The 23,717-nt window shown below is 38.1% G+C and overlaps 1 protein-coding gene across 2 annotated transcripts in view; it reads right to left on the bottom strand.

Annotated features, from left to right (window-relative positions):
* LOC133655379 (A disintegrin and metalloproteinase with thrombospondin motifs 14-like) overlaps positions 1 to 23,717 on the bottom strand; it is a 122,910-nt gene that overhangs the window by 10,638 nt on the left and 88,555 nt on the right. For both annotated transcript variants that reach the window (XM_062055485.1, XM_062055486.1), the window contains exons 12-20: positions 21,080 to 21,252; positions 20,880 to 21,013; positions 15,077 to 15,200; positions 13,755 to 13,835; positions 11,970 to 12,136; positions 11,739 to 11,904; positions 4,303 to 4,435; positions 4,009 to 4,216; positions 2,577 to 2,706 (exon numbers count right to left, since the gene is read on the bottom strand). In XM_062055485.1, the coding sequence (XP_061911469.1) occupies positions 2,577 to 2,706; positions 4,009 to 4,216; positions 4,303 to 4,435; positions 11,739 to 11,904; positions 11,970 to 12,136; positions 13,755 to 13,835; positions 15,077 to 15,200; positions 20,880 to 21,013; positions 21,080 to 21,252 (1,316 nt within the window). The remainder of the gene's footprint in view (positions 1 to 2,576; positions 2,707 to 4,008; positions 4,217 to 4,302; positions 4,436 to 11,738; positions 11,905 to 11,969; positions 12,137 to 13,754; positions 13,836 to 15,076; positions 15,201 to 20,879; positions 21,014 to 21,079; positions 21,253 to 23,717) is intronic.

The following is a 23,717-nucleotide window of genomic DNA, read 5'->3' as shown; positions in this document are numbered from 1 at the left end:
CTTGATCAGGAAAAATTACTAATGATGTTCCATAAATTATTTTTTAAATTTTTTCAAAAAGATTCGAATTTGCTAGTTTTTCTCCTCTTTTTTTCGGTTGAATTTTGAATTTTAAAGAGTCGAAATTGAAGATAAACTATGTTTCAAAATTTAATTGTCATATTTTTTCGTGTTTTCTCCTCTTTTAAACCGTTCAATTAAGTGTAAATATCATTAATTAGTAATAATAACAGAGTTAAAGGTAAATTGAGCAAATTGGCTATTTCTGGCAATTTATTTAAGTGTGTATCAAACTGGTAGCCCTTCGCATTAATCAGTACCCAAGAAGTAGCTCTTGCTTTCAAAAAGGTTGGTGACCCCTGCTTTAGATTGTAAACACAGCTGCAGTAAAGACGGCTGCGCTCGGCAGCTTGTCAGCCAATCAGTTAAAAAATGATCGCCCCATTATCGAGAATGGGACATCTATAATCTAAACCAAACTTTTAGATGTGTTAATCTTTTTGAAAAAGATTTTTACAGGCAAATTAATTTGTCCGTGCAGAATTAAACTCTTTATCAACTTCTGAGATGTTTCTTTTTTGGGATGTAGTCATTAAGGATGAAAATCGATTTACATCCGAATCGCAATTTTATTATTCACGATTCTAAATCGATTCCAAATTTCCAAATATAAATTTTAAAAAGACCATTTAGTCCGACGCTCCCTTTTCCCTGCCTTCATACCATTAATCCAATCACCAGACATGACACATTCATGGCCTCATAAACAATATAAAACAGTGGTTTCTTAAACTTTTTTCACCAAGTACCACCTCAGAAAAACACTTGGCTCTCCAAGTACCCCCATAATGACCAACATTAAAACACAGTAGCATAGTAGGCCTAAGTATTCCTTTAAAAAACAGCGCATGGGTTTTATTTAACAAATATATTTAATATTTTTGGCTACTGTAACATTACATAGTTTGAATAGTAACACTGTGTTAGACCAGTGTTTTTCAACCTTTTTTGAGCCAAGGCACATATTTTGCGTTGAAAAAATGCGGAGGCACACCACCAGCAGAAATCATTAATAAACAAAACTCAGTTGACAGTAAAAAGTCGTCGTCGCAATTGTTGGATATGACTTTAAAGCATAACCAAGCATGCATCACTATAGCTCTTGTCTCAAAGTAGGTGTACTGTCACCACCTGTCACACCACACCCTGACTTATTTGGACTTTTTTGCGGTTTTCCTGTGTGTAGAGTTTTAGTTCTTGTTTTGCGCTCCTATTGTGGTGGCTTTTTCTCTTTTTTTGGTATTTTCCTGTAGCAGTTTCATGTCTTCCTTTGAGCGATATTTCCCGCATCCACTTTGTTTTAGCAATCAAGAATATTTCAGTTGTTTTTTATCCTTCTTTGTGGGGACATTGTTGATTGTCATGTCATGTTCGGATGTACATTGTGGACGTTGTCTTTGCTCCACAGTAAGTCTTTGCTGTCGTCCAGCATTCTGTTTTTTGTTTACTTTGTAGCCAGTTTAGTTTTAGTTTGGTTCTGCATAGCCTTCCCTAAGCTTCATTGCCTTTTCTTAGGGGCACTAACCTTTTGTTCATTTTTGGTTTAAGCATTAGACACATTTTTACCTGCACCCTGCCTCCCGCTGTTTCCGACATCTACAAAGCAATTAGCTACCGGCTGCCACCTACTGATATAGAAGAGTATTACACGGTTACTCTGCCGAGCTCTAGACAGCACCGACACTCAACAACAACACATCATTTGCAGACTATAATTAAAAATATTTTTAACCCAAATAGGTAAAATTAGATAATCTCCCACGGCACACCAGACAGTTGAAAAACACTGTGTTAGACTATAAGAAAATAAAACACTGTACTTTAATCAAGTGGGTTTTTTTTGGTCATACCACAAGATGAAGCCTGCGTATAACTAGTGGTACATGTACCAGTTTGAGAATCACTGCTTCAAAAGTTTGCTTTTCAATGCTTTTCAACGACAAGGTGTACGCTAACCTTTGACTGGTATACTGTAGTAGAGATATCCTCAAAATTGTATAATCATAATTAAAATCGTTAATGACTTGCAAAAACATTTGTTGCAAAGTCCAGCGTGTTTTGCCTGATGGCCGCCATGTTTTTCGACTAAACTTGCTCGAATTTTACACTCATGTGCTTATCAATCAACTAAAATTGTATGTCAAATTTCTCTGTGATTCGGCTGAACAAGCTACATTTCGGTAAAGCTGAGTGAGAAATTTCAAGTCAGTCCAACACAGTAGAAGTGCATGTTTAGGCAAATTTCCACCTTTTTGTGTGCAGCCCTTCAAGAAGAGAAGCTTACAGAATCAAATGTGGACAAAGTAGGACTTTTTTTTTTTGGCCCGCGTAAACAACACTGACAGGCGTTTCACTTAATTTTCTCCCCATCAGTTGTATCATATTTAGCTCTGAAACCGTTTTCTCTGAAACCAATCAACTCCATTACGGTCTCCATTTCATGAGGTACAGGAAATATGAAAAAGTAAGTGGAGCCGTGCATTGCCATTCAGGCTCAGTGCGCCTCCATCGATTACCTGGACAAGGGCTAATGTTGCAAATGAGGACCGTCTCCGGCTTGTCGCCCTCACAGTCGCCTGCGGTGTTGTTGCTGGTCTTGCACACCACCTGCCTTTGCTGGATGCCTTCCCCACAGGAGACCGAGCACTATCACATCACATAAAAATAGAAGTTAATGGAACTCTGATGAATTGAGTGACAAATGGATGACGTATAAAGCGTCAGGCACAAAGGGACTGGATTGGACATCCGTAGAACGTTTTCATGAAGCAGCCAGTGCTCTAACAACCAGAATATAGCCAATCTGTGGCACCTGATGTTTTTGTCGGTTGAAAGCTGTCAATTACACTGCAAAAACTGAAATCTAAGTAAGATTAAATATCTCAAATAAGGGTGATATTTGCTTATTTTCTGTCTGATGAGATAATTCTCCTCACTGAGCAGATTTCATGCAGATTTCATGTTTTAAGGGTTTTGGTCCTAAATGATCTCAGTAAGATATTACAGCTTGTAGCTGAGATTTGATGACCTATATTGAGCAAAACATGCTTGAAACTAGAATATCAACTGTTGCAAAGCTGTGTCATCAACACTCACAAGTAGAAAACTACTTTTTTAAAGTAATAATTTCTTATTTCAAGCATGAAAAAAAAAAATCATGACTTTGACACAATTGTGTCTCATATTAAAACAGATGACAGCCAAATGGACTTTGCTGTTTTATTTTCAATGAAACAATAGAAAATGCGTACCCATATAGTAGTGCAGTTGTTATTAGTGAGAATATACTTATTTTAAGGTATTTTTGGGTGCATTGAGGTTAGCTAATTTTACTTGTTTTGGAAAGTCTTGACAAGCCAAATTTTCTTGTTCTATTGGCAGATAATTTTGCTTAGTTCAAATAGAATACCCCTAATTTTTGTATTTTTTTTCTTGTTTTTGAACACTGACTTTTTGCAGTGTATAAGTTGGCACTGTAAGAGTTTTCTATTCAACACTCTAGCAGTCAGTAATCCAACAGTCATTTTTTAAGACAATTTTTAAAGTACTTAGTTAGTAGTACCTGGTTTTGAAAATTAAAAACGTGTCTATTGTGATCGAGTAGTGTTCATTTAAACAGCTTTTGACTGATCTGGGAGAAGTTTCTAGTCCGCACTCTAGCGGTCAGCATTTATAACAAGAAATGTTTACCCAAAAATAAAAAACATATTTAGCCAATTTATTATAGTACCTTGTGGTATATGTTTTTTTTCCCCCAATTAAAAAATTTCCAATATGAGTAGGTAGTGACTGTTCAGTACAACAGCTTTTGACCCATCCAGGATGGAAGAGTATCTGGTCAGCAAAATCTAGGTCCATTTAGCACTCTAGCAGTCAGTTTTAAGCATTTATCTACAGTATGAATATACAGTATAGCATTATAGCAAGAAGTAGTCGTGTTTGGCTTACCTGAGACCATGCTCCGGTCCTCCACTGTGCAGGACATGCCGTGTTATTGCAGATCCTCCTGGGCTCCGGCCTGTCCTCGGCGCAGTGTTTGCTGTGGACGGGCCGGTTGGTGCCATTGTGCAGCGCCTGCATGCACTGCACCACCCTAGTCTGGTAGCCCTGCTTCCCGCATGTCTTGCTGCACGCACTCCACTCGTCCACCACCCACCTGTCCAGCGACAGAGAACCTCCTCGTTGGTTCTGTCCGAGGCTATTCCATGTGCATTTATCACAGCCCGGCCAGGGCTCACTTACGTTGGCTGGCTGCACTCCTGGATGTTGCAACGCTTGCGGATGGGTTTGGGCTTCTTGCTGGTCTCGCAAAAGTTGCGATGGACCAAGCGGCTGTCACTCTTCCTCTTGCATCCATGCTTTGTGTACTGTATGCCTGAAAGGAGGGAGAAATTTGATTTAAACAATGGTACACTAAAAAAAGGTGTGAAGTGAGCAATGGCCCGTGGTTTAATAGGGTTCTTAAAAAATATCAATTGGGTTAGTTTTATCCAAGAGGAGACTGAGGGCATTGTGAAATCGGGACAGTAGTATAATATTGTGGCTAACGTTAGCATGTGTGTTTATTTCTGTCATTTCTAGCCCCATTGTCTTAAATGTGCTTGACTGGTACAGGGCCCGGCCCGTGGCATAGGCCGTATAGGCAAATGCTAAGGGCGCCGTCCATCAGGGGGCGCCACGCGAGTGCCACAAATGTTGTAGAAAAAAAAAAAATAAAGTTGGTACTATTATTTCTAAATACAAAAAATAATCCCACGTTAATTAAAATGCAAAGTAAAGCCTATTTAATAGAAATATTATTTGTTACAAAATTACGCCCCCCCCCCCCCCCCCCCCATCCCCCCGCACGGTGCGCCCCCTCCCTTCCCGTATCATGACTCTTACCACATCAAAAAAATGAACACAAGATGTCAAAACGGCCAAAACTGTCAGGTGCCCAGGGAAGAAAAAATAGAAAAGAAGAGGAGAAACGAGAAAAAGACAGAGGTAGCAGGTAGGTAACGTTAGCTTACATGAAATTATTTGTCTGTTACAGAATGTGATAGTAACCTGGCTTTTTAGCATTAAGCTAATGTTACATGATTCGACAATTGCTAATCAATAAATAGCTAGTTCTGTTTTAACGTCGGGTTAATATTGTGGAGGGGGCTAAATTGTTATGGAAAATAATAATGTAACGTTAGGTAATTACAGTACTCCCACTTTACATTCCTCAGGGACATTTGTATTAGATCTTTTAAGCAGGTGTTTTTTGTTTACATTGTTATTGCCTTCTGGTTAGCTAATGTTTGCCCTGCAGGTAATAGTCACTTTTCCACCCCTTTATATATTAGGTATAGTTGTAAGCCTAGTTGTTAAAGTGCACATCATTAATGTTAATTAAGCAATATCACATGAGAGGGAATGCTGTTCTTTAATTTGAGCACTGCTGTGATTCGGTTAAAGATAATCATAACATAACATTCTCATATAATATGTTAATTCTCATATAATATGCTTTCTTTAAGTAAAAAAAAAAGGTCAAAGACAAAGCTATTCGGTTTCTTGTGAGTATATACACTTCACTGCCGATGTGGGGGGGGGCGCCACCTAAAATCTTGCCTAGGGCGCCAGATTGGTTAGGGCCAGGCCTGGACTGGTACCTCATAATACCAGGTTTTGTTCAAAGAAAAGCCTCAATTGCGAATAGACCTGAATAGATACCGTTCAGTTCAATAACTTCCAATCTTCAGGCATGGCTTTTTTATGAGATTTGCAAGATTTTCTGCACTTTTTCTTTACCAGACTTCATCCAAACATGCCTATTTACGGACCTTGCATTGTGAACTGGGGAAAAAGTCCCTTCCAATATCTCTTGACACTTCTGGGAAGACTTTATATAAGATTTCAAAAGTGTGAGACCTGAGATGCAAATCACATTTCCATTTAATATAGTGTCATGAATTAAAACATTTTAAAATTATGGAAATTAATCATGAAATGCTGTTACAAGACTACAGACATGCTAAAAAAAACTGTGTAATGATGTATTTTACAGACAAGAAACTATACACTTAAAGGCCTACTGAAATGATTTTTTTTAATTTAAACGGGGATAGCAGATCCATTCTATGTATCATACTTGATCATTTTGCGATATTGCTATATTTTTGCTGAAAGGATTTAGTAGAGAACAACGACGATAAAGGTCGCAACTTTTGGTCGCTGATAAAAAAAAAGCCTTGCCTATACCGGAAGTAGCGTGACGTCACAGGAGGAAGGACTCCTCACATTTCCCCATTGTTTACACCAGCAGCGAGAGAGATTCGCACTGAGAAAGCGACGATTACCCCATTAATTTGAGCGAGGATGAAAGATTTGTGGATGAGGAAAGTGAGAGTGAAGGACTACAGTGCAGTGCAGGACGTATCTTTTTTCGCTCTGACCGTAACTTAGGTACAAGGTCTCATTGGATTCCACACTTTCTCCTTTTTCTATTGTGGATCGCAGATTTGTATTTTAAACCACCTCGGATACTATATCCTCTTGAAAATGAGAGTCGAGAACGCGAAATGGACATTCACAGTGACTTTTATCTCCACGACAATACATCGGCGAAGCTCTTTAGCTACTGAGCTAACGTGATAGCATCGGGCTCAAATGCAGATAGAAACTAAATAAATAAATCTCTGACTGGAAGGATAGACAGAAGATCAACAATACTCTTAAACCATGGACATGTAAATACACGGTTAATAATTCCCAGCTTGGCGAAGCTTAACAATGCTGTTGCTAACGACGCCATTGAAGCTAACTTAGCAACGGGACCTCACAGAGCTATGAGAAAAACATTAGCGCTCTACCTACGCCAGCCCTCATCTGCTCATCAACACCCGTTCTCACCTGCGTTCCAGCGATCGACGGAAGGACGAAGGACTTCACCCGATCATCCGTGCGGTCGGCGGCTAGCGTCGGCTAGTGTCGGCTAGCGCGTCTGCTATCCAAGTCAAAGTCTTCCTGGTTGTGTTGCTACAGCCAGCCGCTAATACACCGATCCCACCTACAGCTTTCTTCTTTGCAGTCTTCATTGTTCATTAAACAAATTGCAAAAGATTCACCAACACAGATTTGTCCAGAATACTGCGGAATTTTGAGATGAAAACAGAGCTTTTTTGTATTGGATTCAATGGGGTACCAATACTTCCGTTTCAACAATTGACATCACGCGCATACGTCATCATATATAGACGTTTTCAACCGGAAGTTTAGCGGGAAATTTAAAATTGCACTTTATAAGTTAACCCGGCCGTATTGGCATGTGTTGCAATGTTAAGATTTCATCATTGATATATAAACTATCAGACTGCGTGGTCGCTAGTAGTGGCTTTCAGTAGGCCTTTAATCCCATGCTTGTTCTACAGCACACATCTCATTGTGCAAAATGTGAACGTTTTAAGGTGAACAAAATGTGATCTCTGAAAGGGGTGTACATGTCTCAAAGTTTTCCACAGCAGGACCCCCCAACCAGATATACAACATACAGTACAGCTCATGAAAAATAAGTGGGCCAAATCATTTATATTAGTAAATCATGTAATGGGAAAGATTGCTGTTATTTGATTTTTATAAGAAAACATTTAACTTGTGTCAGCTTTGGTACAGGTGTGACACTGATGTGGTCACAGTGGGCATGTGTGATGTTGCTCGGGTAAAGAAATGCTCAGAGAGTTTGTGCGTTTGCTCAGACACGGGAAAATTTAGGGGGAACTGCTACCTATGCAGCTGAATCGCTCACTTGACAAACCAGTTTACCGTAAACAACCCTTCCTTCTTTTACACCAGACTCGTCCAAATATGCCTCTTTACAGCCCTTGCTTTGTCTGTTAGGGAAATGAAGTGCCTTCAACAGCTTTGGGAAGACTGACTACAACATATGGACCTAAAATAGAGATTCTGGTTCTTTGCTAATCTTCATTGTAGTTTGTCTCAAAGGTGTTTGAGGGCCTTCTTCCGCACCAAACCCATCTAAACATACTTCTAAGAGCAGTGCTTCTCAACCTTTTTTCAGTGACGTACCCCCTGTGAAAATTGTTTTAATTCAAGTACCCCCTAATCAGAGCAAAGCATTTTTGGTTGAAAAAAAGAGATAAAGAAGTAAAATACAGCACTATGTCATCAGTTTCTGATTTATTAAATTGTGTAACAGTGCAAAATATTGCTCATTTGTAGTGGTCTTTCTTGAACTACCGGTATTTGAAAAAAAAGATAGGTTTTTATTTATATTTAAAGAGGATTTTTGAATTGTTGCTATTTTTAGAATATTTAAAAAAAAATCTCACGTACCCCTTGGCATACCTTCAAGTACCCCCATTTGAGAACCACTGGCTTAGTGCATAGTTGTCCAAAATGAAGAATTACATTTTAGATGGACTCAATGTATATACAGTGCAACTTTAAAATATTTACAGGGCATCACTTTTCCCACATTTTGTTATTTTACAGCCTTATTCTAAAATGGAATAAATTCATTTTTGTTCTCAAAATTCAACAGATGATACCCCATAATGACAATGTGATTTTGTTTTAACTTAGCAAATTTATTAAAAATGTAAAACTAAGAAACCACATACACGGTACATAAGTACCGGTAGTCACAGCCTTTGGTCAATACTTTGCTGACGCGCCTTTGGCAGCGATTACAGTCTCAAGTATGGAAGTATGGAACGTGTATCTCAATCAAATTTGCGTGCGTGCGTACTAATTTGTGTGTCTGTATATCAATCCGAGCGTGTGTATTCATATCCGCTTACGTGTGTTTTAGAACTGCGTACGAGTCTTTTAGATCCGCGTACGAGTGTTTTAAGTAGTCTGTCTATCCCAGGGGTCGGCAACCCAAAATGTTGAAAGAGCCATATTGGACCAAAAAAACCAAAAACAAATCTGTCTGGAGCCGCAAAAAATTAAAAGCCATATTACATGTGTCATGAGATATAAATTTAATTAAGAGGACTTAAAGGAAACTAAATTAGCTTAAATATAGCTACAAATTAGGCATAATGATGCAATATGTACATATAGCTAGCCTAAATAGCATGTTAGCATCGATTAGCTTGCAGTCATGCAGTGACCAAATATGTCTGACACAAGTCAATAACATCAACAAAACTCACCTTTGTGCACTCATGTACAACGTTAAAAGTGTGGTGGACAAAATGAGATAGAAAAAGAAGTGGCATAAAACACGTCCTAGAAAGTCGGAGAAAGTTATGCATGTAAACAGACTATACGGTGAGTTCAAGGACCGCCAAAATAAGTAGGACAAAACGGCGCTCGCCAAATACTTGAATCAGTGAAGCATATTTAATATAAACAGTGTGATTTATAACAATTACGGAGGTTTGTGTCATGTTTGTCTTCCTACAGAAACCATACTAAAACAAAAAAATTGATTTTTTTTTCCCCCTCATCTTTTTCCATTCTTCATACATTTTTGAAAAATCTCCAGAGAGCCACTAGGGCGGCGCTAAAGAGCCGCATGCGGCTCTAGAGCCGCGGGTTGCCGACCCCCGGTCTATCCCTAATCAGAAAGAACTAGAGATGTCGGCCGATATATGCGTTAAAATGTAATATCGGAAATTATCGGTATCTGTTTTTTTTTATTTTATTTTTTTTAATTAAATCAACATAAAAAACACAAGATACACTTACAATTAGTGCACCAACCCAAAAAACCTCCCTCCCCCATTTACACTCATTCACACAAAAGGGTTGTTTCTTTCTCTTATTAATATTCTGGTTCCTACATTATATATCAATATATATCAATACAGTCTGCAAGGGATACAGTCCGTAAGCACACATGATTGTGCCTGCTGCTGGTCCACTAATAGTACTAACCTTTAACAGTTAATTTTACTCATTTTCATTCATTACTAGTTTCTATGTAACTGTTTTTATATTGTTGTACTTTCTTTTTTATTCAAGAAAATGTTTTTAATTTATTTATCTTATTTTACTAACTTTTTGAAAAAGTACCTTATCTTCACCATACCTGGTTGTCCAAATTAGGCATAATAATGTGTTAATTCCACGACTGCATATATCGGTTGATATCGGTATCGGTAATTAAAGAGTTGGACAATATCGGATATCGGCAAAAAGCCATTATCGGACATCCCTAGAAATACCCCTTAATAGGTTGTCTACTTACACGTGACTTCTGCCGTGTAAGATTTGAGAACGCGCATCCAGATTCTTGAGCGTGTAATACAACTTGTGCGCACATTCAGAAACGCATGCGTGTAATACAATCTGCGCGTGCGTATCTATGATCTGCGAGAAGCTGCAACCCTCTATTGGCTGTCTTTTTTACACGAGACTTTTGCGACACTTCTGCTGTGTACGATTTGAGCAGGCACATCTAGATTTGTGAGCGCGCAATACGGCGGACGGCGTGGCGAAGTTGGTAGAGTGGCCGCGCCAGCAATCGGAGGGTTGCTGGGGTTCAATCCCCACCTTCTACCTTCCTAGTCACGTCCGTTGTGTCCTTGGGCAAGACACTTCACCCTTTGACTCTGATGGCTGCTGGTTAGCGCCTTGCATGGCAGCTCCCGCCATCAGTGTGTGAATGTGTGTGTGAATGGGTGAATGTGGAAATACTGTCAAAGCGCTTTGAGTACCTTGAAGGTAGAAAAGCACTATACAAGTATAACCCATTGATATTTATTTTATAACATATCGAGCAAAAAGGTCTCATTTTTTTGTTTCTACCAAGAAAAGTGCACTTGTTATTAGTGAGAATATACTTATTTTAAAGGTATTTTTGGGTTCATTGAAGTTAGCTAATTTTACTTGTTTTGGAAAGTCTTGACAAGCCACATTTTCTTGTTCTATTGGCAGATCATTTTGCTTAGTTCAAATAAAATACCCCTAATTTTTTTCTTGTTTTTGAACACTGACTTTTTGCAATTGCACCACCATGCTTTACTGTAGGGAAAGTATTGGGTTGGTAATGAGCGGTTCCTGGTTTCCTTTAAACATGATGGCAATTTCCCTTGTGGATCATTAAAGTTTGTCTAAATCCAAGAGTTCAATCTTCGTCTCATCAGACCAGAGAATTGTGTTTCTCGTGGTCTGAGTATTTTAGGTGCATTTTGGCAAACTTTTTTTTGTAAAAAATGGCTTCTGGCCTGATTGGTGGTTTGCTGTAGAGATTGTTGTCCTTCTGGAAGGTTCTCTCGTCTCTCCACAGAGGAATGCTGTAGCTCTGACAAAGTGACCATCGGGTTCTTGGTCACCTCCCTGACTAAACTAAAATGAATGCAGCAATGGATGAACACCGACACCTCCTATCCAACCTGATGGAGCTTGAGAGGTGTGGCAAAGAGAAATGGGCTAAACTGCCCAAAGATAGGTGTGCCAAGCTTATGGCATCATATTCAAAAAGACTTGAGGCTGTAATTGCTGCCAAAGGTGCATCAATGAAGTATTGAGTAAAGGCTGTAAATATTTATGTACATGTGTTTTTTTTGTGGTTTATTAGATTTATTAAATGAAAAAACATGAATTTTTTTCCATTTTGGAATAAGGCTGTAACATAACAAAATGTGAAACAAGTGAAACACTGTGAATACTTTCCAGATGCAGTGTATTGTTTGTCCATGTTCTTGTGAGAGTCTTGACTGGAGTTGACCACTCACCTCCGCCGCAAGGTTTGGAGCACTGCGACCAGCTTTTTAGCGCCCACTCGTACGTGTCCAACTCGGCCAGGAGGATGTTGTTGTTAGTGATGAGAGGCAGCAGGTCCTCGTGTATGATGTATTTATACGTCAAGCTGATCTTTGCCTCCTCTTCACGCGAAATGACCTGATAATATAAGAAAAGTAAAGATGAGCCGCTGTGTCGTTAATTGAGAACGTCGGAGGGCTCACCAGCACTAAGATGCCTTCATGCAGAGGGCCGGACGTCCGTAGGGTCTCTTTGCCGTTGCTCTCAATGGTGTAGTTCCATTGTAAACCGTTCTCGATGAAGGTCTTGGACTCCGCGTCTTCACTTTTGGCGTTAAGGATGAAATTGCCGGTCACTTGATTCTTCACGGCTGTCGGGAATAAAAGCGCCCTTGTTTGTATCGCACACAAGGAATTCTTACTAAAACTGTCCCTCTGTCTTTAGAGCCACCAAACACAGCGGGGAAGAATATATAAGCGCCCTTTGCTCATATCGCTGCGTTTCCACGGCTTTACGACACAGGGAGAGGTCTTTTCCACCCCTTTAAAGCTCCACAGAGCTCATTATGGAACTTCAAGGTACGATTTGTTCTGTTGGAATGTTCTTAAGTGGTACAAAAGACTTGAAGAAGCCAACAGATGACACTTTGTAAATCACAGAGAAGGGGAAATACTACCGTCATTTCCGGACTATAAGCCGCTACTTTTTCCCCTCGTTCTGGTCCCTGCGGCTTATACAACGGTGCGGCTTATATACGGCCTGTTCTTCTCCGACACCGACGAAGAGGATTTCGGTGGTTTTAGTACTGTGGATAATGCATATGTTTAAGAGCTATTTCTTTATTCATAATCATGTTTGAATCAGCTCATATTTTTCCTTAATTTTACTCTGTATACTAGTTTCTCTTTGTCTTCAGATTGCCTGTTTAGACAGGGTCGTAAACCATCAGGAATGTGAACACAACCCCCAAGTCTCTCTTCTTATCAGTGTTGAGAGGAGGGGGGGGGGGGAGATGGGGGCTTTCTTTGTGTGAAAAGAGTTGCTTTTTCCTTTGGAATGCCAGATCAACTTGGGCTGCGCATTTGGATGTGTTGTTCGAGGCTGGTCTCTATTCTCAAATATTTGACAATAAATTACAAAATACCTATTCTGTGCTTGGTGGTACCTTTGAGTCAGTTTATATGTCATTAAGGAACTTGGGACTGACCAGCGCTTTACATCCCACTTGGAGGAACATCTGGTCAAACGCAACAGTACACAGGAGGAAGACGATGACACAATGATTAAAGACTGACTTTTCATATACCGGTAGGCTGGTTATTTTGATAACGTACAGGTGAGCACTTTGTATTACTTTGCACCGTTGTATTGTTTGTACTCTGCACGAATGCTGTTCGCCATGTCAAAGATGTGAAAGTTTGATTGAATGATTGAAAGATTTATTGTTAATAAATGGGACGCTTTGCGTTCCCAAACAGTCATCTCTGTCCCGACAATCCCCTCCGTGGTAGCAGGAACCCCTATATACTACGGTACTTACACATCAAAACCCTGCGGCTTATAGTCGGGTGCGGCTTATATATGGAGCAATCTGTATTTTCCCCTAAATTTAGCTGGTGCGGCTTATAGTCAGGTGCGGCTTATTGTCCGGAAATTACGGTATATTCGCTTTGTTTCTTCCTACTACTTTGCAGACATGTTGGAATGTACAAATGTAAACAAGTGAGGTTCTTTAATGTTAAACATATTAGAAACAAACTAAACTACAGCCCTGAGGCCCTGACTACTACTTTACTTTGTTCTCATATTGGCAGGTGAAGAACGTTGAAGAAAGAGTGAAGGCAAATGTAAGAATCTCACTAAGTCTTAGTCCTTAATGTCAGGTGCGAGAAGGATTATCTGTGACTGAATGTCAAGTCCAGCCATTTGACAGTAACACATGACAGCTTTATTGTGACCTTTGGATGAGTCCATGTCAACCCACTTACCAATTAGATGTGGGGAAGTGTCGTTCTCCTCGATGACGATGTGACGGGCTCCAACAGGGATGTCGAACATTTTCAGTATTCCTAACGAGACAAAAAGCAGGGTGCCTGTCGTCACATTGTGAGGAGATCATTGTCTCAATAATTGCCTCTGGTGTAATAACGACATAAGCACTTGCTCTCCTATAGCGTGAAGGTCAGTTTTTCAGTACATGCTATCTGTGCTGATTTTATCCACTTGTTTTACTGCTACAGTTTTTTTAATTTTATTTTACAGTTATTTACTTAACTATTGGTGACATTATTACATTTTTTCTTATACTTGTTTGTCATTTGTTATATTGTTGTTTTTTTGTCTCTTCCTACTTTTATGTATTATTTATTTTTTAATATTTTTTTTTACATTACTATATTTTTATTATTATAAATTATCAGTGTCATTAATTATTTTTTATTATTGTTATTGTTTATTAGTGTTTTTCTGTTTTGATGTATTGTCTCTTCCTACTTGTATGTATTATTTTTTCTGTTGTATGATCTATTTTCTATCATTATTACATTTTCATTATAATGAACTATCAGTGTTATTTATTTTTGTTAATGATTTTTTAGTGTTTTTCTGTTCTTTTATTGTCTCTTCCTACTTGTATGTATTTCTTATTTTGAGTTGTATAATTTATTTTCTATAATTATTGAAATCTGTTTTATTATTAACTATTAGTGTCATTATTGTATTCTATCTTGTTTTGTTATTTGTGTTGTTTTATTTTCTCTCGCTATTCTTAATGTATTATTAACTTTCAGTGTCTTTATCAATATTATATTGTATTTGTTTATTTTTTTTGTTACTTAATTTTGTGTTTATGCTTCTATTTATTGTCTCTTGCTATGATTGCTTTATTTTTAAAAATTGTATTTAATTATTTATTTTCTCTTATAATTACCGTTCTTATTATGATAATATCATTACTATTATGTGTCAATTTTCTTCCCATCATTGTTTAGTATGTTTATTATTATTCGTTTTTTACTTGTCTGTCAGTACGGTAGTTGTGTTTTTTCATTTTTAAATTCTTTCAGTTAAAGAAATTTGTTTGAATCTGATCAAATTGAAGTCAGTATAAAAAGAGCTGGGATCGAATATTTAAAAATAATAGTCTATCACAATAAAATATATATGTATATATTTTTTAAATGTTGATGAAAAATGGCTATAAAATTAAAAATATATATAAAATGTAAACATTATTAATCACGATAACGTTAGCGGCTAGATGTGCAATATCGTGACCAAACATGCTGTATACAAACATTGTTTTTTTTACCGTTCTTTTTGGGCGTTTTGGTGAGCGTCAGCTTGACAGTGCGACAGTGCGAGTTGTCACCCTCGCACACTCCGCACTTGTCCTCCTCTTTGTACGAGCCAAACTCCTTGTCGCAGCCGACGTGCTGCCAAGTGTGGGAATTGGGGGAAACGAGAAAGATGGTCATTAGGAGTGGGTGATCCAGATTACAGTCTCCAGTCTAGACGGAGCTGGGCCGCTCAAACTATGGGAAAAAGGCATCAAGTTGGTGATGCAGGGATGCAGTCATAACAGAGTCAGTTGGCACTGGTCTCAAAGCCAAGGTTGTGAGCATGCAAAGACAAAATATGGTGCGTAGATATGATATGAAATATTATCTTCTTGTAAATGCAGAGAACCATCAAATAATAAACTACTTTCAAATGTATGTTTAGAAATCATTTTCGAAAAACAGTATGTTATGGATATTATATGGTATACTGTTGCAAGATATGCTATGATAAGGTATGCTGTGCTATGGTACAGTATGGTAAGATCCAGGGTAAGGTTCTCATTTGGTATGGTATGCTATAAAATTTTAGGATGAGGATATGGGACGGCATGATATAGTATACTCTCCCAACCGGCATGGCGCGGTTGGGAGAGTGGCCGTGCCAGCGACCTTAGGGTTCCTGGTTCGATCCCCAGCTTCTACCAACCTAGTCACGTCTGTTGTGTCCTTGAGCAAGACACCCTTGCTCCTGATGGGTCGTGGTTAGTGCCATCAGTGTGTGAGTGTGTGTGTGAATGGGTGAATGTGGAAATAGTGTCAAAGTGCTTTGAGTACCTTGAAGGTAGAAAAGCGCTATACAAGTATAACCCATTTACAATTTACCATATACTGTGTTAAGGTTGATATGATATGGTATGGTATACTATGACATAAGACATAATAGGTAATATAAGGGAAGGGGAGGTTATGGTGGGGTTATACAGGGTAGTATTATTTCCTCCAGATAAATTCAAACAAAACAGAAACTCTGAGAATTGCTCCCCATAAAACAGATCCCCCTGATCAAGAACTCCCTTGGTGCTCTGGGTGCATCTGTTAAAAGTAGCCTCAGAAACCTTGGGGTTGTGTTGGATCAGTCCATGACTTTGGAGGGTCACTGTCGTCAAATGACCAAAAACAGTTTCTATCATCTCAGAAATATTTCTAAAGAGAGAAAATTGGATCTCAAAATGATCATTCACGCGTTCATTTCGTCTCGCATTGACTATTGCAATACTCTTACACTCTCTTCAACAAGTCAACGCTGAAGAGACTTCAGTCCCTCCGTGATCTTGACTGTGTTGAAACTTTTAATAAACATTTGAAAACTTCTCTTTTTAGTAAAGCTGTTAGTTAATGCACCTTTTAACTATAATTTTAATCCACTTTATATCCTTTTTATGATGTTGCCCCTGTTGTTTTAAATTGGATTATTGTTTTACTTCACCTAGGTTTTGTATAGCGCTTTGTGATTATATCTGTGAAAAGCCCTTTATAAATAAAATGTACTTACTTACTAGTATTATGCTGCGAAAAGATATGTTATGCTATGCAGTGATATTGTATGATAGTGTCTTACACTGTATGCTATTTTAAGCTTATGATGTGGTATGGTAGGCTGTGATATGGTATGCTATGTGGTAATGATATAGTGTGCTGTGATATGTTATGGTACGATAATGTATTATACGTTATGCTATTTCAAGGTTATGGGTTATGATATGGTTTGATAGGGTATGCTATGTGGTTATGATATGGAATGGTATTCTGTGATATGCAATGCTATGGTGTGGTATGATAATGTATTATACAATATGCTATTTTAAGGGTATGACACGCACCTGGGAATAGGCAGATTGGCAACATTAAAAATTGGCCCTGGTGTGTGAATGTGATTATGAATGTCTGTCAGTGTTGACCCTGCGATGAGGTGGCTACTTGTCTAGGGTGTACCCTGCCTTCCGCCCGAGTTCAGCTGGGATAGGCTTCAGCCACCCCCGCAACCCTGAGAGGGACAAGTGGTTGGAAATGGATAGATGGATGGATGTGGTATAGAATGCTGTGAGGTTATGATATGTATGGTATGCTGGGATATGTCATGATATGGTCTGGTATGTTAATGATTATATGGTATGGTATTTTAGGTTATGGTATTGTATATTGATGATGATACGCGGTATGGTATTTTAAGGTTGTGGTATGGCATGGTATGCTGTAATATGGTATGATAGGCAGTGCTATGTTGTTATGACATTGTATTGAATGTTGTGGTATGTTATATGGTATGATATGGTCTGGTACTGTATGATGAATGTATTATACGGTATGCTATTTTAAGGTTATGATGTGGTATGGTACGAAAGGGTATGCTATGTGGCGATGATATGGTATGATAGTCTAATATGTTATAAGTTGGTGTGGTATGATAATGTATTATACGGTGTGCTAACTTAGGGTTCTGATGTTGTATGAATGGTACGCTGTGATAGGGCAGGATAGGGTATGCTATGTGGTTATGATATGGTATGATATGCTCTGGAATGTTATGCTATGATGTGGTATGATAATGTATTATTCGGTGTGCTAATTTAAGGTTTGATGTTGTACAAATGATACAGTGTAATATGGTACGATAAGGTATGCTACAGTATGTGGTTATGATAAGGTATGATATGCTGTTGCATGTTATGTTATGATGTGGTATGATATATGGTATGATATGGTCTAGTACTGTATGATGAATGTATTATACGGTATGCTATTTTAAGGTTATGATGTGGTATGGTACAAAAGGGTATGCTATGTGGTGATGATATGGTATGATAGTCTGTAATATGTTATAAATTGGTGTGGTATGATAATGTATTATACGGTATGCTTAATTTAGGGTTAGGATGTTGTATGAATGATACGGTGTGATATGGCAAGATAGGGTATGCTACGTGGTTATGATATGGTATGACATGCTGTGGCATGTTATGCTATGATGTGGTATGATAATGTATTAATTGGTATGCTAATTAAAGGTTATGATGTTGTACGAATGATAGTGTGATATGGTACGATAAGGCAGTGTTTTTCAACCACTGTGCCGCGGCACACTAGTGTACCGTGAGATATTGTCTGGTGTGCTGTGGGAGATTATATAATTTCACCAAATTCGGGTTAAAAATATTTTTTGCAAACCAGTAATTATAATCCGCAAATGTGCCGTTGTTGAGTGTCGGTGCTGTTTAGAGCTCGGCAGAGAAACCGTGTAATACTCTTCCATATCAGTAGGTGGCAGCATGTAGCTAATTGCATTGTAGATGTCGGGAACATGGTTTGTCGTGATCACAATGTGCAGACGACAGCGGAAGGCAGTGTGCAGGTAAAAAGGTATCTAATGCTTAAACCAAAAATAAACAAAAAGGCATTGAAGCTTAGGGATGGCTATGCAAAACGAAGCTAAAACTGAACTGGCTGCAAAGTAAACAAAAACAGATTGCTGGACAACAGCAAAGACTTACAGCGTGTGGAGCAGCAGACGGCGTCCACAAAGTACATCCGTACATGACATGACAATTAACAACAAAATAGGAGCGCAAGACAAGAACTAAAACACTACACACAGAAAAACACCAAAAAACTCCAAATAAGTCACGGCGTGATGTGACAGGTCATGACAGTACACCTTTGAGACAAGAGCTATACTGATGCATGGTTGGTTATGGTTTGAATTCATATCCAACAATTGCGAGAACAACTTTTTATTGTCAATATCGGTTGCTGAGTTTCATTTTTTAACGTTTTCTGCTCGTGGTGTGCCTTGAGATTTTTTCAATGAGAAAAATGTGCTTTGGCTCAGAAAAGGTTGAAAAACACTGCGATAAGGTATGCTATGTGGTTATGATAGGGTATGATATACTGTGGCATGTTATGCTATGATGTGCACTGCAAAAAGTCAGTGTTAAAAAAAAGAGAAAAAAACCCAACAAAAATGAGGGGTATTTTATTTGAACTAAGCAAAATTATCTGCCAATAGAACAAGAAAATTTGGCTTGTCAAGACTTTCCAAAACAAGCAAAATTAGCTAAGCTCAATTAACCCCGAAATACCTTAAAATAAGTATATTCTCACTAATAACAAGTGCACTTTTCTTGGTAGAAAAAAAAGAGACCTTTTTGCTCAATATGTTGAAAAATATTCTTAAGTTAAGTAAATGCTAGTGCCATTATCTTGACATAATGATATGCACTCTGCATTACATTTCGTGGAACCAGCAAACTTATACTAAAAACTAGTTTATTTTTCTTAATGGATAGGCAACAAGGCTTGTTACTCTCGGGGTCTACCAGCCGCTCAGGCAAATCATATTGTCTAAAGATGCATTTTTCCATCGACAACATGACATCATTGCGCCAAGTGCGTGCTCTTTCAGTCAATTAGTGCGCATATATACAGCCTGGCCCCCGGCCCAATTTTTTTTTATTGTAATTTTGAAGAATTCATCTGAATGTGCATGAACTATTTCTGTTCAAAATAGTTTGAAATGTCACATGTTAAATGTTTAAATATTAACTGTCAGTTTACTGTACTATATGAGCACTTATTTTCTATTGTTTCATTGAAAATAAAACAGCACAGTCCATTTGGCTGTCATCTGTTTTAATTATGAGACACAATTGTGTCAACACCATGATTTTTTTTTCATGCTTGAAATAAGAAATTATTACTTGAAAAAAAGTAGTTTTATACTTGTGAGTAGGGATGTCCGATAATGGCTTTTTGCCGATATCCGATATTCCGATATTGTCCAACTCTTTAATTACCGATACCGATATCAACCGATACCGATATCAACCGATATATGCAGTCGTGGAATTAACACATTATTATGCCTAATTTGGACAACCAGGTATGGTGAAGATAAGGTACTTTTTAAAAATAATAATAAAATAAGATAACTAAATTAAAAACATTTTCTTGAATAAAAAAGAAAGTAAAACAATATAAAAACAGTTACATAGAAACTAATAATTAATGAAAATGAGTAAAATTAACTGTTAAAGGTTAGTACTATTAGTGGACCAGCAGCACGCACAATCATGTGTGCTTACGGACTGTATCCCTTGCAGACTGTATTGATATATATTGATATATAATGTAGGAACCAGAATATTGATAACAGAAAGAAATGGGGGGAGGGAGGTTTTTTGGGTTGGTGCACTAATTTAAGTGTCTCTTGTGTTTTTTATGTTGATTTAATAAAAAAAACAAAAAACAAAAAACAAAAAAACGATACAGATAATAAAAAAAACGATACCGATAATTTCCGATATTACATTTTAACGCATTTATCGGCCGATAATACATCCCTACTTGTGAGTGTTGATGACACAGCTTTGCATCAGTTGATATTCTAGTTTCAAGCATGTTTTAATCAATATAGGTCATACAATCTCAGCTACAAGCTGTAATATCTTACTGAGATCATTTAGGACCAAAACACTTAAAACAAGTAAAACACTCTAACATAAAATCTGCTTAGTGAGAAAAATTATCTCATCAGACAGAAAATAAGCAAATATGCCCCTTATTTGAGATATTTAATCTTACTTAGATTTCAGTTTTTGCAGTGTGGTATGATAATGTATTAATTGGTATGCTAATTTAAGGTTATGATGTAGTACGAATTATATAGTGTGATATGGAAAAGGTTGAAGAGCACGAGGCATGCGTCAAGTGACTTCTTGGCAGCGCCAAATGCATTGTGGGTAAAAACAAGCAACACATAATACACAGTGTACTTACCAGACACTCGCCCCTCGCGCACACACTGAAGTGGTCGCTGTAGCTGCAGCGGGTCCCGTCGTGCATCACCTGGTTCATGAAGACCACCTCCCCAGTTTCCTTGGACGTGCAGCTCAGCTCACACTTGCGACTCTCTGCAAACGTGAGAAGAAAGGCACGTGAGCGTTGCGCTGGAAAACAATGTAGCGTAAACTCATTACCATCTGGGTGCTCGTATGGCAGCCATGTGTGTTTCTTGTTGTTGTGGTATTTGTTGCTCCTCTGGAGGCACTGCTGAGCACGGAAGTCCTCGTAGGGCCCGGCGCACTCCTCCGTGTTGCACATCTGGTAGTCTAACTCCGAGCCGGGGCACTCGCGACCGCCGTAGGCCGGCCTGTCAAGAGTGTTGATGCCAAGCATTAGAAATCAATAAAGCTTTTAAACAGGCTTACAAATTGATTGGAGGTGTCAAGGAGTTAAAACGTGTGTATCCATCATTCAAAATCAATAGATTCCCCCCTGTGATATATGGTTGAAATCAATAGGTGTAGGTTTTAATAGGATTCAAAAAAAGTAATGACTCACAATTATTGATTGTTTTGACCTATGACATGCGATACTGCCATATCAGGATGAATGTGATCTAAACTAATAGGGTTCCTGACCCCAAATACGGCAGTGATTATTTTAGAAGGTTCGAAGTTCGTTTTTACCTTCGACCTCAGAAAAAAACAATCAATAAGGTCCTAGCTCTGTAATTGGGCGATCATTTCAACCTATTGTAACAAGTATAATTTAAAATTTTGACATCAAATACCACCTTACGACTTTAAAAACCAATAGGGTGCTTGCTCTGAAAGTGGGTATTTATTTCAATTGGTTCATATATGTGACAGGAAACATGCTTTTGGTGCCCTTTGACCTCATGATGCCTACAGTACATCCAAGCTTGTAGAATATCAAAGTCAATAGGATTCTTTATCTGGACCAGTTCAAATTTAGGACAAGAATCTGGATTTTTTTTTTTTTTTGTGCGATTTGACCTCAGATCCCACCATTCAGGATTGGAAAAGTGCAAAATGAATAGGGTTTTTTCTCTGGAATTGGGAATTAACTGGTCATTTGGTATGAATTTGTGTCAAGAAACTTGATTTTTAGGGCCCTTTGACCTTATTAAACCTACATCCAAGGTTTTAAAAATATCCAAATCAATAGGGTTCTTGCTATATAGTTGGGCATTCATTCCAACTTATTGAGACACGTATAATTTACATTTTGTCCTCAAATACCACCTTCCAACTTTTGGTGCCCTTTGACCTCATGATGCCTACAGTACATCCAAGCTTCTAGAATATCAAAGTCAATAGGATTCTTTATCTGGACCAGTTCAAATTTAGGACAAGAATCTGGATTTTTTTTTTTGTGCGATTTGACCTCAGATCCCACCATTCAGGATTGGAAAAGTACAAAATGAATAGGGTTTTTTCTCTGGAATTGGGAATTAACTGGTCATTTGGTATGAATTTGTGTCAAGAAATTTGATTTTTAGGGCCCTTTGACCTTATTAAACCTACATCCAAGGTTTTAAAAATATCCAAATCAATAGGGTTCTTGCTATATAGTTGGGCAATCATTCCAACTTATTGAGACACGTATAATTTATATTTTGTCCTCAAATACCACCTTCCAACTTGCTCTGAAAGAGGATATTCATTTAAATCGGTTCATATATGTGACAGGAAACATGCTTTTGGTGCCCTTTGACCTCATGATGCCTACAGTACATCCACGCTTGTAGAATATCAAAATCAGTAGGGTTCTTTATCTGGAACTGGACATTAATTTCAATCGGTTCAAATCTGGCACAAGAAACTGGATTTTTTTTTTGTGCGATTTGACCTCAGATCCCACCATTCAGGATTGGAGAAGTACAAAATGAATAGGGTTTTTTCTCTGGAATTGGGAATTAACTGGTCATTTGGTATGAATTTGTGTCAAGAAACTTGATTTTTAGGGCCCTTTGACCTTATTAAACCTACATCCAAGGTTTTAAAAATATCCAAATCAATAGGGTTCTTGCTATATAGTTGGGCAATCATTCCAACTTATTGAGACACGTATAATTTATATTTTGTCCTCAAATACCACCTTCCAACTTGCTCTGAAAGAGGATAGAGGTGAGCTTAGAGGTGACAGAGCTTTCGCTGCTGCTGCTCCCAAGCTCTGGAACGACCTACCTCTGAGTGTTAGACAAGCCTCCTCTCTTCCTGTTTTTAAATCTCTCTTAAAAACATACTTTTATTCCATGGCTTTTAACACTGAGTGATATCCATCCTGCAATGGCGCCCCATAATACACCTGCTGTGAACCTGTTTTTATGTTTTTATATTTTATTTATTTATTTTTTATCGTGTTCTGTTTGTGTTGTGTTGTGTTTGCTCGGTTCTCGTATTATTTTTAACCTGCCCGTTGTACAGCATTTTGGCTACCCCTGTGGTCAATTTTAAATGTGCTTTATAAATAAAGTTGATTTGATTTGATTTGATATTCATTTAAATCGGTTCATATATGTGACAGGAAACATGCTTTTGGTGCCCTTTGACCTCATGATGCCTACAGTACATCCACGCTTGTAGAATATCAAAATCAGTAGGGTTCTTTATCTGGAACTGGACATTAATTTCAATCGGTTCAAATCTGGCACAGGAAACTGGATTTTTTTTCGTGCGATTTGACCTCAGATCCCACCATTCAGGATTGAAGAAGTACAAAATCAATAGGGTTCTGGAATTAAACGTTAACTGGTGATTTAGTAAGAACTTGTAACACGAAACCTGATTTTCAGGCCCTCTGATCTTG

The sequence above is a fragment of the Entelurus aequoreus genome, linkage group LG08 (assembly GCF_033978785.1).
Source record: "Entelurus aequoreus isolate RoL-2023_Sb linkage group LG08, RoL_Eaeq_v1.1, whole genome shotgun sequence".
NCBI lineage: Eukaryota > Metazoa > Chordata > Actinopteri > Syngnathiformes > Syngnathidae > Entelurus > Entelurus aequoreus.
The sequence above is the reverse complement of the archived record's forward strand: the minus strand, read 5'-3'. Positions and strand labels throughout refer to the sequence as shown.